This window comes from Garra rufa, chromosome 13, assembly GCF_049309525.1.
Source record: "Garra rufa chromosome 13, GarRuf1.0, whole genome shotgun sequence".
NCBI classification, from domain to species: Eukaryota; Metazoa; Chordata; class Actinopteri; order Cypriniformes; family Cyprinidae; genus Garra; species Garra rufa.
The window spans coordinates 8330190-8344386 of NC_133373.1; the positions used below are offsets into that span (position 1 = coordinate 8330190).

Consider the following 14197-nt stretch of genomic DNA (forward strand, 5'->3'; position numbering starts at 1 on the left):
TTAAATAAAGACAAATAAATGATAAACAAATAAAACTAATTTAAAACACTTTTTTCAATTATGGTTTACTAATAAACTATGTTTTTAATATATGTGTGTTGTATGTATATATATATATATATATATATATATATATATATATATATATATATATATAATTTTTTTTTTTTTTTTCCAAAATGTAAAGAAAAACGCCACATAAGTTTAGTGCATTGAGAATTACAAATCCCACCATTCACTGCGCGCTGTTCCCGCGCATGCGCAAATCAATTTCGAAAGCTCCTGTGCAACGGAGTCGAAAGTCAGAGGCAACTATTTCACCCTAATTCGTGCTTTAGTATCTAGTGTGCAGAAATGGCAGCTAGATATGACAGAGCTATAACAGTCTTTTCTCCCGATGGTCACCTGTTCCAAGTGGAATATGCTCAGGAAGCAGTAAAGAAGGGCTCCACAGCTGTGAGTGTGTTTATTTGGTTATATCAGAGCCGCAGCTTTAGCGTGGTGGCTAACGGTTGCACAAATAAACGTTTATTACCAATTGACAAATGATTTTAACAAACAAGCGCTGGATACGTGAATAAATACATTGTTTGTTTTAGACTTTTATGAAGCAGCTGAGTCGTTGGCTTCATTAGCAGCGATTTTTATTGAAATGCTACAGCGTGACTTGCATGTTGCGGCTAATATTATTAGCATGGACTGTGCTGATGTTAAACTTGATGTATTTTTTGATTCGATTTGTTTTGTTCACATATTTATGTGAACTAATTTTAAATACTGCATCAGTGCACTGCTACTTTCATTAAAAAAAAAAAAATTATGAAAGAACGTGAGGTTTAATAATTTTGCCGGCTAGCTAATCAATGAAATAGGATGTTCAGATAAAGTCCAAGTAACTTTACTAGGTTAGTTTTAAACGTAACGACTGTTAAAAGATCCATACATTATAAAAGAGCTTTTTTAATAGTTCATTTGTGATAACTACGTTTTATTGGGCTTTGACTGTAACTGCATGATTCATGTAGTTTCGTTATTAAAGCTGTGTGGCTGTGTCTGTGATAGACATAAAATCCGGTAGAGGGCGATGTGCCCATAGTTTAGGATTTGATATAATTACTATAAAAGTAGTAGTTTTCTGTAAACGTTAGAAGTGTTCAACTACTAAAAATCCGGGTTTCAACCTAACTTTGACCTATTTTCTTGTTTATTCAAGGTTGGCATCAGAGGGAAGGATATTGTTGTCCTGGGTGTTGAGAAGAAATCTGTGGCAAAGCTTCAAGAGGAAAGGACAGTCAGAAAGATCTGTGCTCTAGATGAGCATGTGTGCATGGCCTTTGCAGGTAAGATTAATTCTTATACTTCTGTATACATTCCAAACACTTCTTTATCAGTTATATAAGTCACATTTCCTTGGATTCATGGAAAAAGATCCTTGAAAGTGAATGGTGGCATCTATTACTTTTTGCATTTTAGCTCTCTCAACTGGGGTCATTAGATAATTGATTAAAAACCATTCGCTTGACAGAATAGGTGTTTGTAATATGGCCTCTGCAGTGCAGTGCATATGAGTGATCTGAGCATGTTTGTGTTTGTCCAGGTCTGACTGCAGATGCCAGGATTGTGATAAACAGAGCTAGAGTAGAGTGCCAGAGCCACAGACTGACAGTGGAGGACCCTGTTACTGTGGAGTACATCACCCGCTACATCGCCACACTCAAACAGGTGAAATCCCTCACTTCAGTTCATAAACAGGCTACTTTGCAGTTTACTTAAATGGACAATCGTGTCGTTTCAAACCTACACTACCAGTCAAAAGTTTTTTTTTCAACAGAAGTCTCTTCTGCTCACCAAGCCTGCATTAATTTGATCCAAAATATTTTTACTATGTAAAATAAATGATTTCTATTTAAATGTATTTTAAAATGTAATTTATTCCTGTGATCAAAGCTACATTTTCAGCATCATTACTCCAGTCTTCTGATTTTATTATGATTATTATCAATATTTAAAACAGTTGAGTTTTTTTTTTTTCAGGATTCTTTGATGAATAGAAGAATCCAAAGAACAGCATTTATCTGAAATAAAAAGATATTGTAACAAACACTATACTATTCAAAAAAAGTATAACTTTTTGGGGGGGGAAGAAATGATAGAAATGAATACTTTTATTTAGCAAGGATGCTTTAAATTGATCAAAAGTGATGATGAAGACGTTTATAATTTTACAAAACAGATAAATGCTGTTCTTCTGAACTTTCTATTCATCAGAGAAACCTGAAAAAAATGTATTCAGCTGTTTTCAACATAATAATAAATGCGTTTGAGCAGCAAATCAGAATATTAGAATGATTTCTGAAGGATTGTGTGACTGGAGTAAATGGAAAAAATACTTAACATTTTTACTGTTTGTGCTGTATTTTATATCAAATAAATGCAGGCTTAGTGAGGACAAGAGATTTCTTTAAAAACATTACGAATCTTACTGTTCAAAAACTTTTGATTTACTTCATTGTGTGTAACAGAAGATGACTGCAAAATAAAAATAACTAAATGTTTTTTTTTTCTGTACTTAAAACTTTAAAAATATCACCCATCTGTGTTCTGCAGAAAAGGAGCATTTTTTTTCCTGATTAAAAAAATGCAATGGCTTTTTTTTTTTTAAATGTTTTTTTTTTTTTAATAGTAACAGTGTTCTTGTTTCATTTTTATTGTTAGCAAATGTTTTACCACAGGGCTGCGACAATAAATCGGTGTATTGCGATCCGTGGATCAGTTCAGAGATTTTCCAAATGCATCCCGATTCTCTCTGGAATCGATTCTGAGCTTAGTTTTCAACAGCAGATGCCGCTCTAATCTAGTTTTTAAATGAACACTCAAATGCACATGTAAGTGCCAAAGAGCATTTGAGTCTTGTAATTAAACCTGGGTTGAAACATTTTAGGTTCAAGTGTGTGTAAGGAATTGAAAGCAAGCAGAGTACAGCTGTTTCTAAAACATGCAGTGCCATCTGCTGTAAAAAAAAAACGTAGAATTGATTCAAGCGAGAATTGCAATGCTTTCTAAAAAGCTCAGAATTTATGTAGTCAATTCTCAGTTTGTGATGCATTGATTTATTTTCCCAGCCTAACTAAACTATTAAACTTTTATTAAGTTGACAGCATCTGGTTTAAGTGCTTTTTATTATAAGTTTGGAAAGATGCACATTATAAGCAACTCTTAAGTCAGAGCACTTGCAGAGTTTGTGTGAATTGAGCCGGTCTGAGATACTAAAAACACTAGACTGTGAGCTGCTCACATTTAAAAGAACACAGTGAGGCGTTTTACTCTGAAACACTGCACATTTAATTATTTGATGAAATCAAAGCACTATTTTTAATTTTGACTAACCATGCAAACCCTAGAGTGAGTAAATAATGAATTTACAGAATTTGCAGTAGTTATAGTAACTAGGTATAGTGTTATAGTAACACTCTTTTAAATATTTTGCTCTCTGTATTCATTGTGTTTTACTCGTGCAACAGCGCTACACTCAAAGCAACGGACGCCGTCCCTTTGGTATCTCAGCCCTGATCGTTGGTTTCGACTATGATGGGACTCCACGTCTATATCAGACGGATCCTTCTGGAACGTACCACGCATGGAAGGTAAACTGAGAGCCATTTGTTTCTATAACTTTGAGTTGCTACTCATTTTGTGACTGTATTGACCCTTTGTCAACAGGCAAATGCTATCGGGCGCAGTGCGAAGACAGTGAGGGAGTTTTTGGAGAAAAACTACACAGACGAAGCCATCGCAAGTGACAACGACACCATCAAACTGGCCATCAAAGCCTTGCTAGAGGTAAACACCAGGTTACCGTTGTTACATGCGTTCAAAACAGACTTGAAAGTCGACAGGATGTAACATGTTTGCAATTGTATATGATTTGCGATACACAGGTTGTGCAATCCGGGGGCAAGAATATCGAACTGGCTGTGATCCGAAGAAACCAGCCCCTAAAGGTAAAACATCTGATTTATGATTTTTTTTTTTTGTATATTCATCTGCACTTGTCTGTTAGAACATTCCTTTCATCTCCCTTCTTTCACAGATTCTGGAGTCCAAAGAAATCGAGACGCTGGTCGCTGAAATTGAAAAGGAGAAAGAGGAGGAGGCAGAGAAGAAGAAACAGAAGAAGTCTTCATAAATCACTCACATGATTGTGTAGCTCCTCTCTTAGTTTTGTTTATACGGGCAGAAGCACTTGGCTCAGGCCCACACTGTACCCTCCTCCCCTCTTGCCTCTCATCCGTTATGAGCACAGTCTCTCAGTCCTCTGCTGAACCCACAGTATCTGTGAATATGTTTTTGTTCCAGGAAATATTTTTGAAAATCAAAGTAATGAAAGCATGTTCAGGTTTGGGGGGTTACCAAGCGAGTACTTGTTGGTCCTGGTCAGTTTTCACACTCTGCTCTTTACCACTGCTGGGAATTCTGGGGGAATGTGCTCTGACTGATGTTTCCAAATAAACTCTTTTGGTTTGTACCAATGGACTGATGACTTTCTGTTGAAGTGCTGAAAACAAGTAGTAGAGTAAATAATGAATTTTTGAGGGTTGCAGATGTCAGAAATTGGTAGGAAGTGTAGAGGCCGTTGCTTTTGAATGACTTCAGGACATAGTATCTCAGACTACGCTGGTGTGATCTTGGTCCACTCTTCTGCATAGTTTGGTAACTAGTAGGTTTCTTAGCCATTGGTTTTTCCAGAGATTTTGGAAAAAAATCTGGTTAAGATCAGGACTCTGGCCCAGCCATTTCATTATTTCAGGGTTCTTAGCTTCAAGAAAACTGCTATACCTGTTTCGCACTGTGACAGGTATTGTCGCGCATGAAAATCTAAGACTAATTGGGAGCTGAATGTTGCTGAAGGAGGTTCTGATAAACATTTGCATTCACCTTGCCATGTATCTGTAAATGAGGCCTAACTCCTGCTGTAGAAAACCCCCTCAAACCATGACCCTTCCACCTTTCACTGACTTCTTTATGCACTTGGGTTTCAGTCTTTTCTCAGTTTAATGCCAAACAAAATGTTTCTCATCAGACCCAAATACATTAAACTCATCACTGAAGTGCACTTTAGAGCAGTTTTCCTCTTCCCACACATGTTCCTCAGCAATGTGAGCTTAGACTTTTGATTCTTTCTGCTAACGAGAAGCTCGGTCACTGTAAAGTGTACTTTTAGTCTGACTTCTCTTAAATACGTTGAGACAGACCTGGTAAGCACTTCCAGCTGCAGTGTTGAACCCATTCCCCATTGAGAGTCTCAGGATTATCCTGTCTTCTTGTACATGTCTTGGAGAATCACATATTTGAAAAGACCAACTTCTCTTGCAGTGGCTGAAAGTGTCATCCCTTTGGCCGTCATTTGGACAACCTCTTGTCGCAGGGTTTCAGTCAATTCAGAGCGGCCCACCATCTTGCAATGCCAGTGAAAATTGGAGGAATGCTGCCAGTTAAATTGGGTTTGTCATAAATGTTCTACTCCTGGTAAGGTAACCTCAAATAGGAGTAAGCAGTGACCTTGAAATTTAGGAAATTGCAGATTGTTACAGAGCCTTGCAAAAGTATTCATACCTCTTCTTTTTTTCACTTATGTTGCTGCCTTATGTTAAATTACTTTTTCCCCACATCAATCTATGCTCCATACACCATAATGAAAGCAAAAACAGAATTGTCACAAGTAAATTGATTAAAAATAAGAAAAATGAACTAAGCATATTGCATAAGTATCATATCCTTAACTCAGTACTTAGCTGAATCACCTTTACAGCCTCAGGTCTTTTTGGTTATGATGCAACAAGCTTTGCACATCTACATTTGGCAATTATCTGCCATTCTTCTCCTCACCTTTTCACCTCTCAAGCTCTGTCAGCTTGAGTGGGGGCAGACAAATTTTCAGGTTTCTACAGAAATGTTTGATTGTGTTCAAGCCCAGGCTCTGACTGGGTCACTCAAGGACATTCACAGGGTTGTCTATAAACCACTCTTGCTGTGTGCTTAGGGTCATTGTCCTGTTGGAAGGTGAACCTTCTGCCCATTCTGAATACTCTGAATTGAGTTTTCATTAGGGCCATTTCTTCTATTCTGACGAGTACTTCAGTCCCTGCTACTGAAAAACAACCCCACACCATGAGACTGCAACCAACACATTTTACTTTTTGGATGCTACTCTGCAGGTGATGAGCAGTGCCTGGTTTCCTTCAAACACAATGCTTGGAATTGAGGTTCATCAGACCAGATAATCTTGTTTCTCACAGTCTGAGGGTCCTTTAGGTGCTTCTTTGTAAATTCCAAGTGTGTTTTCATGTATCTTTACTGAGGAGAGGATTGAGGCTTGCCACACCACCATAAAGCCCAGATCGGTGGAGTGTTGCAGTGATGCTTGTCCTTCTGTAGGTTTCTCCTATCTCCAGATGTGATCATGAAGCTCAACAATGACCATCAGGTTTTCGGTCACCACTCTAGCCAAGGTCCTTCTCCATCAGTTGCTCAGTTTTTTGCCAGGAGGCAATCTCTAGAAAGAGTCCTGGTTGTTTCAAACTTATTCCACTATGGGTAACGGAGACTACATGCTTCTGTGAACCTTCAATGCAACAGACTTTTTTCTGAACTCCTCCCCAGATGTGTGGCTTCCTGAAATCCTGTTTCTGAGCCCTACGGACAGCTTTGTTTTTACCTCAGGGCTTGGTTTTCGCTCTAATATGCATTTTCAGCTGTTAGACCTTTTATTAAGACAGGTGTGCTTTTCCAAATCATACCCATTCAATTAAATTTGCCACGTTAACTTCACTCCAAGTGTAGTAACATATACAAGCAATATGAATGCTCCTGAGCTAAATTTCAGATAAGGGTATGGATACTTGTGCAATAGAATCATTTAAATTTTTTATTTTTAATAAATTTGCAAAGATGTTAAAAAACTTTAAAAAGTTTTTTTTTTTTTTTTTTGTCATTATGGTGTATGGAGTGTAGATTGATGTGGAAAAAATATTTAAAGCAGTTTAACATAAGGCAGCAACATAACAAAAATGAAAGGGTATGAATATTTTTGCAAGGCATTGTAAGATTCTCTTGATGGTTCAATAGTTGAAAATGTTAATCAATCCTGGCAATTCAATTTACTCATTTAAGAAAATACAGGATTTGTCAATATTTACATTAAATAATTGACAATGTGGGAACATGAGATGCATCCCAACATAAACACCTCTAAACATGTTGAACAGATCAATCCAGAACAACAGCTTGTTCCTTAAACTTTCCCAGTTTTCCAGAATCCAGATTAAAGTACATGAGCATAATCAGTGCATAGCGACTCTGAATTAGCTAAAAACTAGTTATTTTCATAATATATTTTCTGATGATGCATGTCAACAAAAAGCACGTCTTAAATTCAGCCGCTTCATCTACGAACTACTTTTACCTCAGCTAACCTCCTCAGGGAGCACCAGTCCTGTCCAAATGGGGCTTTAGTAACTCAACAAGTTTAAATGATGTTTACAATGTTCAGTTGTTCTGCCTGAGAGGAGTTCTGGAGCAGGCGGTTTGGGATGGAAAATGACTGTGTGCCCAAGTGTATGAATGGAGCCTGGGCCTCAGATAACATTAAAAACATCTTTGTTTTCACGAGCGCACTCATGCATAATAATGACGGGTAAATTACCTCTGTCTTCCTCCATTTGACGTGCTGTCAGAGGGACGGAAACCTAGAACGCACACATACTCTGTGTGCCTTTGATCTGAGGCAGTTAGCAGCGCATGCAGATGATGATACAATCAATAATTAATTGAATTGAAGAGCTCCAGTCTGGAACAATTTCACTGGCTGTTCAATGATTCCAGCGAGCACACCATGTGTTTATGCATTAGTCAGCATGCAGGACCGTGAAATGCTGATGTCAAACATCCTTGACTGGAGAACCTCAGTCTGAGTCACCCCTAAGCATATTTATATGCACTTTAAAAGTTCGATTTCAGTCTAAAACGGTATATTTAAAAAAAAAAAATGTCCTCCAAACACTTTAGTACAAGTACAAGTAAGCTATTTCCTGTCACTGTGCAAGACTTCAGATTCATTAGCCAGCATAGATAAATAACTACAAGGATAACTATGTGCACTACTGCGTTTATGATTACAATAATAGGACATTATGATGATAAATAGCAACTGAAACTAGAATCCTCACACATTTGAGGCCTAACGTCATCTTCCTTGAAAAATAAGATGGATACTACGCACATACAACAGTTAACAGAAGCTACAGATTACAGTTTATAAAGTTTAAAATTTGGATATTTTTTCTTACACAAAAGCATTGTTTCGCTTAGGCTTAAAGGGATAGTTCACCCAAAAAGTGTATATGATGACCACAACTGTAATTATATTAAAAAATATACTGGCTCCTCCAAGCTTTATAATGGCAGTGAATGGCTGTTGAGATCCTGAAGCAAAATAAAGTGCATCTATCCATCATAAAAAGTACTCCACAACACCTCCATAGTTTTAAGGTTAAAGGGATAGTTCACCCAAAAAGTGTATATGACGAATACAATTGGAGTTATATTAAAAAATATACTGGCTCTTCCAAGCTTTATAATGGCAGTGAATGGCTGTTGAGATCCTGAAGCATAATAAAGTGAATCTATCCATCATAAAAAGTACCCCACATGACTCAGGGGGACTAATAAAGGCCTATTGAAGCAATTTAGTGTTTGTATGAAAAAATATCCATATTTGAAATGTACGGCAGTTAACAGAAGTACAGATTAAAGTTTAAAAAGTTTTAAATATGGTTATTTTTTAAATTTTGATATTTTTCTTACACAAACGCATTGATTCGCTTAGGGTTAAAGGGATAGTTCACCCAAAAAGTGTATATGATGAATACAATTGGAGTTATATCAAAAAATATACTGGCTCCTCCAAGCTTTATAATGGCAGTGAATGGCTGTTGAGATCTTGAAGCAAAATAAAGTGCATCCATCCATCATAAAAAGTACTCCACAACACCTCCATAGGTTCAAATATAGATATTTTTAAAATATGGATATTTTTCTTACACAAACGCATTGTTTCGATTAAGGTTAAAGGGATAGTTCACCCAAAAAGTGTATATGAATACAATTGAAGTTATATTAAAAAATATACTGGCTCTTCCAAGTTTTATAATAGAAGTGAATGGCTGTTGAGATCTTGAAGCAAAATAAAGTGCATCCATCCATCATAAAAAGTACTCCACAACACCTCCATAGTTTCAAATATAGATATTTTTAAAATATGGATATTTTTCTTACACAAACGCATTGTTTCGATTAAGGTTAAAGGGATAGTTCACCCAAAAAGTGTATATGAATACAATTGAAGTTATATTAAAAAATATACTGGCTCTTCCAAGTTTTATAATAGAAGTGAATGGCTGTTGAGATCTTGAAGCAAAATAAAGTGCATCCATCCATCATAAAAAGTACTCCACAACACCTCCATAGTTTCAAATATAGATATTTTTAAAATATGGATATTTTTCTTACACAAACACATTGTTTCGATCAAGGTTAAAGGGATAGTTCACCCAAAAAGTGTATATGAATACAATTGAAGTTATATTAAAAAATATACTGCCTCTTCCAAGTTTTATAATAGCAGTGAATGGCTGTTGAGATCTTGAAGCAAAATAAAGTGCATCTATCCATCATAAAAAGTACTCCACACAACTCCAAGGGACTAATAAAGGCCTTCCAAAGCAATTCAGTGATTTTTAAGAAAAAAAATCTATATTTGAAACGTACGACAGTTAGAAGAAGCTATAGATTACCGGGATAAAATGTACATCAGATGCGCACTTCAGAATAGGAACTAATAGGTGATCTGGGTACTTTTTTTTTTGCCTGTTTTTCGTCATCCAGCACTATATTTAATTGACTACAACTGGCTTTGGCACTGTGCATGTGTTATGAAAGAAAGAGGTGTTGCACGACATGGATTTTCCTACAAACATCTGGAAACAGTGCCAAGCTGAGTTTGAAATATCGTAATTATGATTCCGAGCACATGAACAGCCAAGAAAAGTCATATTTACAAACACAAAACCAACTTGGAGGTCAGCTTTAGCAATAGTGTCATCTACATTGGCGAGATGAATATTGTAGTTTTACGTATTAGTTAAAGGGATAGTTCACCCAAAAATGAAAATTTGATGTTTATCTGCTTACCCCCAGGGCATCCAAGATGTAGGTTTGTTTCTTTGTTTCTTCAGAAGAACACAAACAAAGATTTTTAACTCAAACCGTTGCAGTCTGTTAGTCATATAATGGCAGTGGATAGGAACCAAACCTCTGAAAGTAAAAAAAAAAAAAAAAAACATGCACAGACAAATCCAAATTACACCCTGAGGCTCATGACGATACATTGATGTCCTAAGACATGAAACAATCGTTTTTTGCGAGACACTGAACAGTATTAATACAATTCTTAATTGACTCGCAAAGAGCTTGATTGACAGGATCTGACCAATCATAGCGCTGAATTTGCTATTTTGTCTGGCAAACAAATCAGACAGAAGAGTAAATCTGAAAAATGTTATGTATTGATGTTTTTCCGTGGTTGAAAAAAAAAAAACATTCTGATGTTCATGTTTATGTCGTGATTTAAGTAAAAATTAAAAGACGATCAGTGTCGCTTAAAATGAGGCAATGCAATGATCAGTCACAACATATTAAAGAGCCACAAAGCAGTATTTTTGTTTGAATTTCTTACAAAAAAAATTACAAAATTTGAAAGCGGAGACCATGTTTTATGCCTAAAGTAACCTGCTATATATTGTCTGTTAGCGGCATTTTCAGTTTCCTCTTTGCTCTGTGATGTATTTCTCACTGTGTGTAAACATGGAGTGAAGCGTGAGAGCAGCATTGTTTCTTGGACATACACTGTAAAAACTGCTGGGTTATTTTTAAGGCTGTTTTATTGGGTTGTTTTTCATATTTTTACCCAGGTACTAGGTAGTTTTCTGCACTCTAAAAATGCTGGGTTATTATTATTATTTTAACAACCCAAATTCTGGGTTCTGCCTGTTGGGTAAATGTCTTTCTGTCTGGGTTAAATGTCTTTCTTTCTTCAGTCGTAAGGAAATTATGTTTTTTAAGGAAAACATTTCAGAATTTCTCTCCATATAATGGACTTCTATGGTGCCCCCGACTTTGAACTTCGAAAATGCAGTTTAAATGCAGCTTCAAAGGGCTCTAAATGATCCCAGCTGAGGAAAAAGGGTCTTATCTAGCGAAACGATGTTATTTTGTAAAATTTTTTTTACAATTGATAAACTTTTTCTCTACACAGATTACACACAGAGCTAGACAAGACAAGCATTTGAGGTTAAAAAGTATATAAATTGTATTTTTTTTTTTTTTTAGAAAATAACCGATTGTTTTGCTAGATAAGACCCTTCTTCCTCGGCTGTGATCATTTAGAGCCAACTGAAGCTGCATTTTGGAAGTTCAAACTCTTGGGCACCATAGAAGTCCATTATATGGAGAGAAATCCTGCAATGTTTTCCTCAAAAAACATAATTTCCTTACAACTGAAGAAAGAAAGACATTTTAACATCTTGGATGACAAGGGGGTGAGTACATTATCTGCACATTTTTGTTCTGAAAGTGAACTACTCCTTTAATATATTTACGCAGATGTTGGGCATTTTTTTAACCCAAATGCTGGGTTCAGCCTGTTGGGTCATTTTATTGGGTTGTTTTTAATATATTTACCCAGATGTTGGGCAGTTTTCTGCACTCTAAAAATGCTGGGTTATTTTTTTTTAACCCAAATGCTGGGTTCAGCCTGTTAGGTCATTTTATTGGGTTGTTTTTAATATATTTACCCAGATGTTGGGCAGTTTTCTGCACTCTAAAAATGCTGGGTTATTTTTTTTTAACCCAAATGCTGGGTTCTGGCTGTTGGGTCATTTTATTGTCTTGTTTTTAATATTTTTACCCAGGTGCTGGGTAGTTTTCTGAACTCTAAAAAACGCTGGGTTATGTTTTTAACCCAAATGCTGGGTACAGCCTGTAGCGTCATTTTATTATTGGGTTATTTTTAATATTTTTTACCCAGATGCTGAGTAGTTTTTCTGTAACTAAGCTGTTAATCAATCATTTTTTCAATGAGTTTAGCCCGTTTCCAACGAAACAGCGCAGGCTTTTTTGTATCCTTTACAGGAGAGAGCAGTTCTTAGCGCCGCCATGCACTTCTTCAGCGCAATAAAGGTTTGTATACATTTTATTTCATTTATAAAGTCTTTACTGTGCTGTAAATTATATTATTTCACGCTACGCAACACACAAGGATGAGATGTCAGTCAGCTGCATCAGCAGTGGTCGTTTCGCATGATGGAAACGCCTTTTGCCTTGCATACAACAAACTGATTTTATTTGATGTTAAAATACGTTCTCTAAACTCAGTACTGTTTGTTTACGGGCAGGTTATGGAGTCAGTCACGGCATGTAATATACTGTAAATGTGTAATGTGTAATATACTATAAAAAATTCTGTATTTACCCAGATAAATTCAATTTGTCCTATATTTTTGTTCGTGGGTGTTCTTGCTTAATAATAAATGTTCATCTTTTGATTATTGCTGTTGCCTCTATAATTCTGTGTGTAATTTAAAATTTCCAGACCATTTTAAGCCAGCAATATAATAATATTTAAACAGTTGACTTCAAACAACCCAGAATGTTGGGTAAAAGCATTTAGCCTAACCAGCTGGGTCAAAATAAGCCAGCATGTGTTCTTTCCAATATTTGCCCAGCGCTGGGTTGCCAAATAACCCAAGGTGGGTTGTTTTTAACCCAGCGTTTTTTAGAGTGTGGCAACAGTAACTAAGGAGGTTGGGTTTTCACTTGTCATCACCTACAGGTGTAACAATGTCAACTGAACAACAGAGCGAACAAATCCAAATGGATCTTTTTGGTAAACAGATTGAATCAAAAAGCCTTTCATGAAAAATATTTCATGTAATGAACAAAACCTGCATTTTGATTTGCAAAAATGCACATTCTGTGCTTAAAAATCACTCTACATTCACTGACTTTCCTAAGCCTGTATTGGCATGTGAGGCTGTGTACCTCTGAATAGCTTGCGCTCACACTCTCTGAGGGGACTGTGAATGCTGCAGGCATATCAATATTTAGCTCCCAGCTTCTCATTCATGATTATTCAGAGGTAATGGAATATTTCAGAATCCTGTACCTCAGGCGAGCACACAGAGTATTTAAGTTTCTGAGGCTGAGGCGAGGCATACATTAAAAGCAGTTCTTTTTGAGAACTTCCATTCGCCTTACAAATGCAAAGACATGCATGACAGCTGAGGAAGATGGCAATGCTAATAAACTGAGGTGATCGTTGAAATTATGACAATGCTGACTACTCTTTATTTAACCTCGGTTTAAATCATTTAAAATGACGATTGGTCAATAGTAAATCATGAGAGACATCCTGCCCTGATCTGTTGATTTTGGCCCTTGTTGCACAAGAGTCCTTGAGGGTTTCTATTGTCCTGTTTCTTTCAGCTTCGAACCCTCTGGCTGTTTGTACTTTCTACTGGTCTGCTCTAGTTCATGTGTCATGATCTGATTGGTTGGTCAGTCTCAAACTGATTTGGGCTGATTTAGGCTCTAAGGAAATATCCTGCTTTGATTGGTCGGTATAGCTCTCTCGGCCAGTGTCTAGCTGTGATTGGTGGATTTGGTCGCCTAAGGCTGTATATGTGTGATTGGTGGGTGGTGTTTTGTTCAGGGCATCCACTGCCTGGAGCTTATACACAGACCTCTGTACGATCCCCAAACAGCTAGTGCAATGAAAGTTCAGCCTGATTGTATTAGCAGAAAAAGGTCATTTGTAAGGAGTAAACATTAAAATATTGCAAAGCTGGATGACATACACAACTGTGCAGTTCAAATTTACAAGATCCACAGTGTGTTGCTGCTAATAGTGTTTAATTTATTCATTTGTGATTTCTTTCTAGATAAATATATATGAACAGTTTATATTCAATAATCAAAACAGAGACAGGAACACAGAAATATAACAAAAATGTTCATAAGTATTATCTAACAGACTTATTCAAACACAGCACATACCTCAAATGTTGAGAGTTTGTGTGGTTAT

General features: G+C 36.5%; 1 protein-coding gene across 1 annotated transcript; it reads left to right on the forward strand.

Moving 5' to 3' along the window:
- The first annotated feature begins 269 nt into the window (after positions 1–269).
- On the forward strand, positions 270–4525 carry psma8 (proteasome 20S subunit alpha 8). Its single transcript, XM_073816388.1, has 7 exons — positions 270–456; positions 1214–1340; positions 1598–1722; positions 3522–3644; positions 3721–3840; positions 3939–4001; positions 4091–4525. The coding sequence occupies exons 1-7, from the start codon at positions 355–357 to the stop codon at positions 4184–4186; spliced, it is 756 nt and encodes a 251-aa protein (XP_073672489.1). The 5' UTR covers positions 270–354; the 3' UTR covers positions 4187–4525.
- Positions 4526–14197: the final 9672 nt, after the last annotated feature.

Excerpts from the sequence above, each read along its gene's own strand:
- psma8 (XM_073816388.1), top strand. The coding sequence starts at position 355 with ATGGCAGCTAGATATGACAGAGCTATAACAGTCTTTTCTCCCGATGGT. Across the intron at positions 1,341-1,597 it reads TGTGTGCATGGCCTTTGCAG|GTCTGACTGCAGATGCCAGG; the intron begins GTAAGATTAATT and ends GTGTTTGTCCAG. Across the intron at positions 4,002-4,090 it reads GAAGAAACCAGCCCCTAAAG|ATTCTGGAGTCCAAAGAAAT; the intron begins GTAAAACATCTG and ends CTTCTTTCACAG.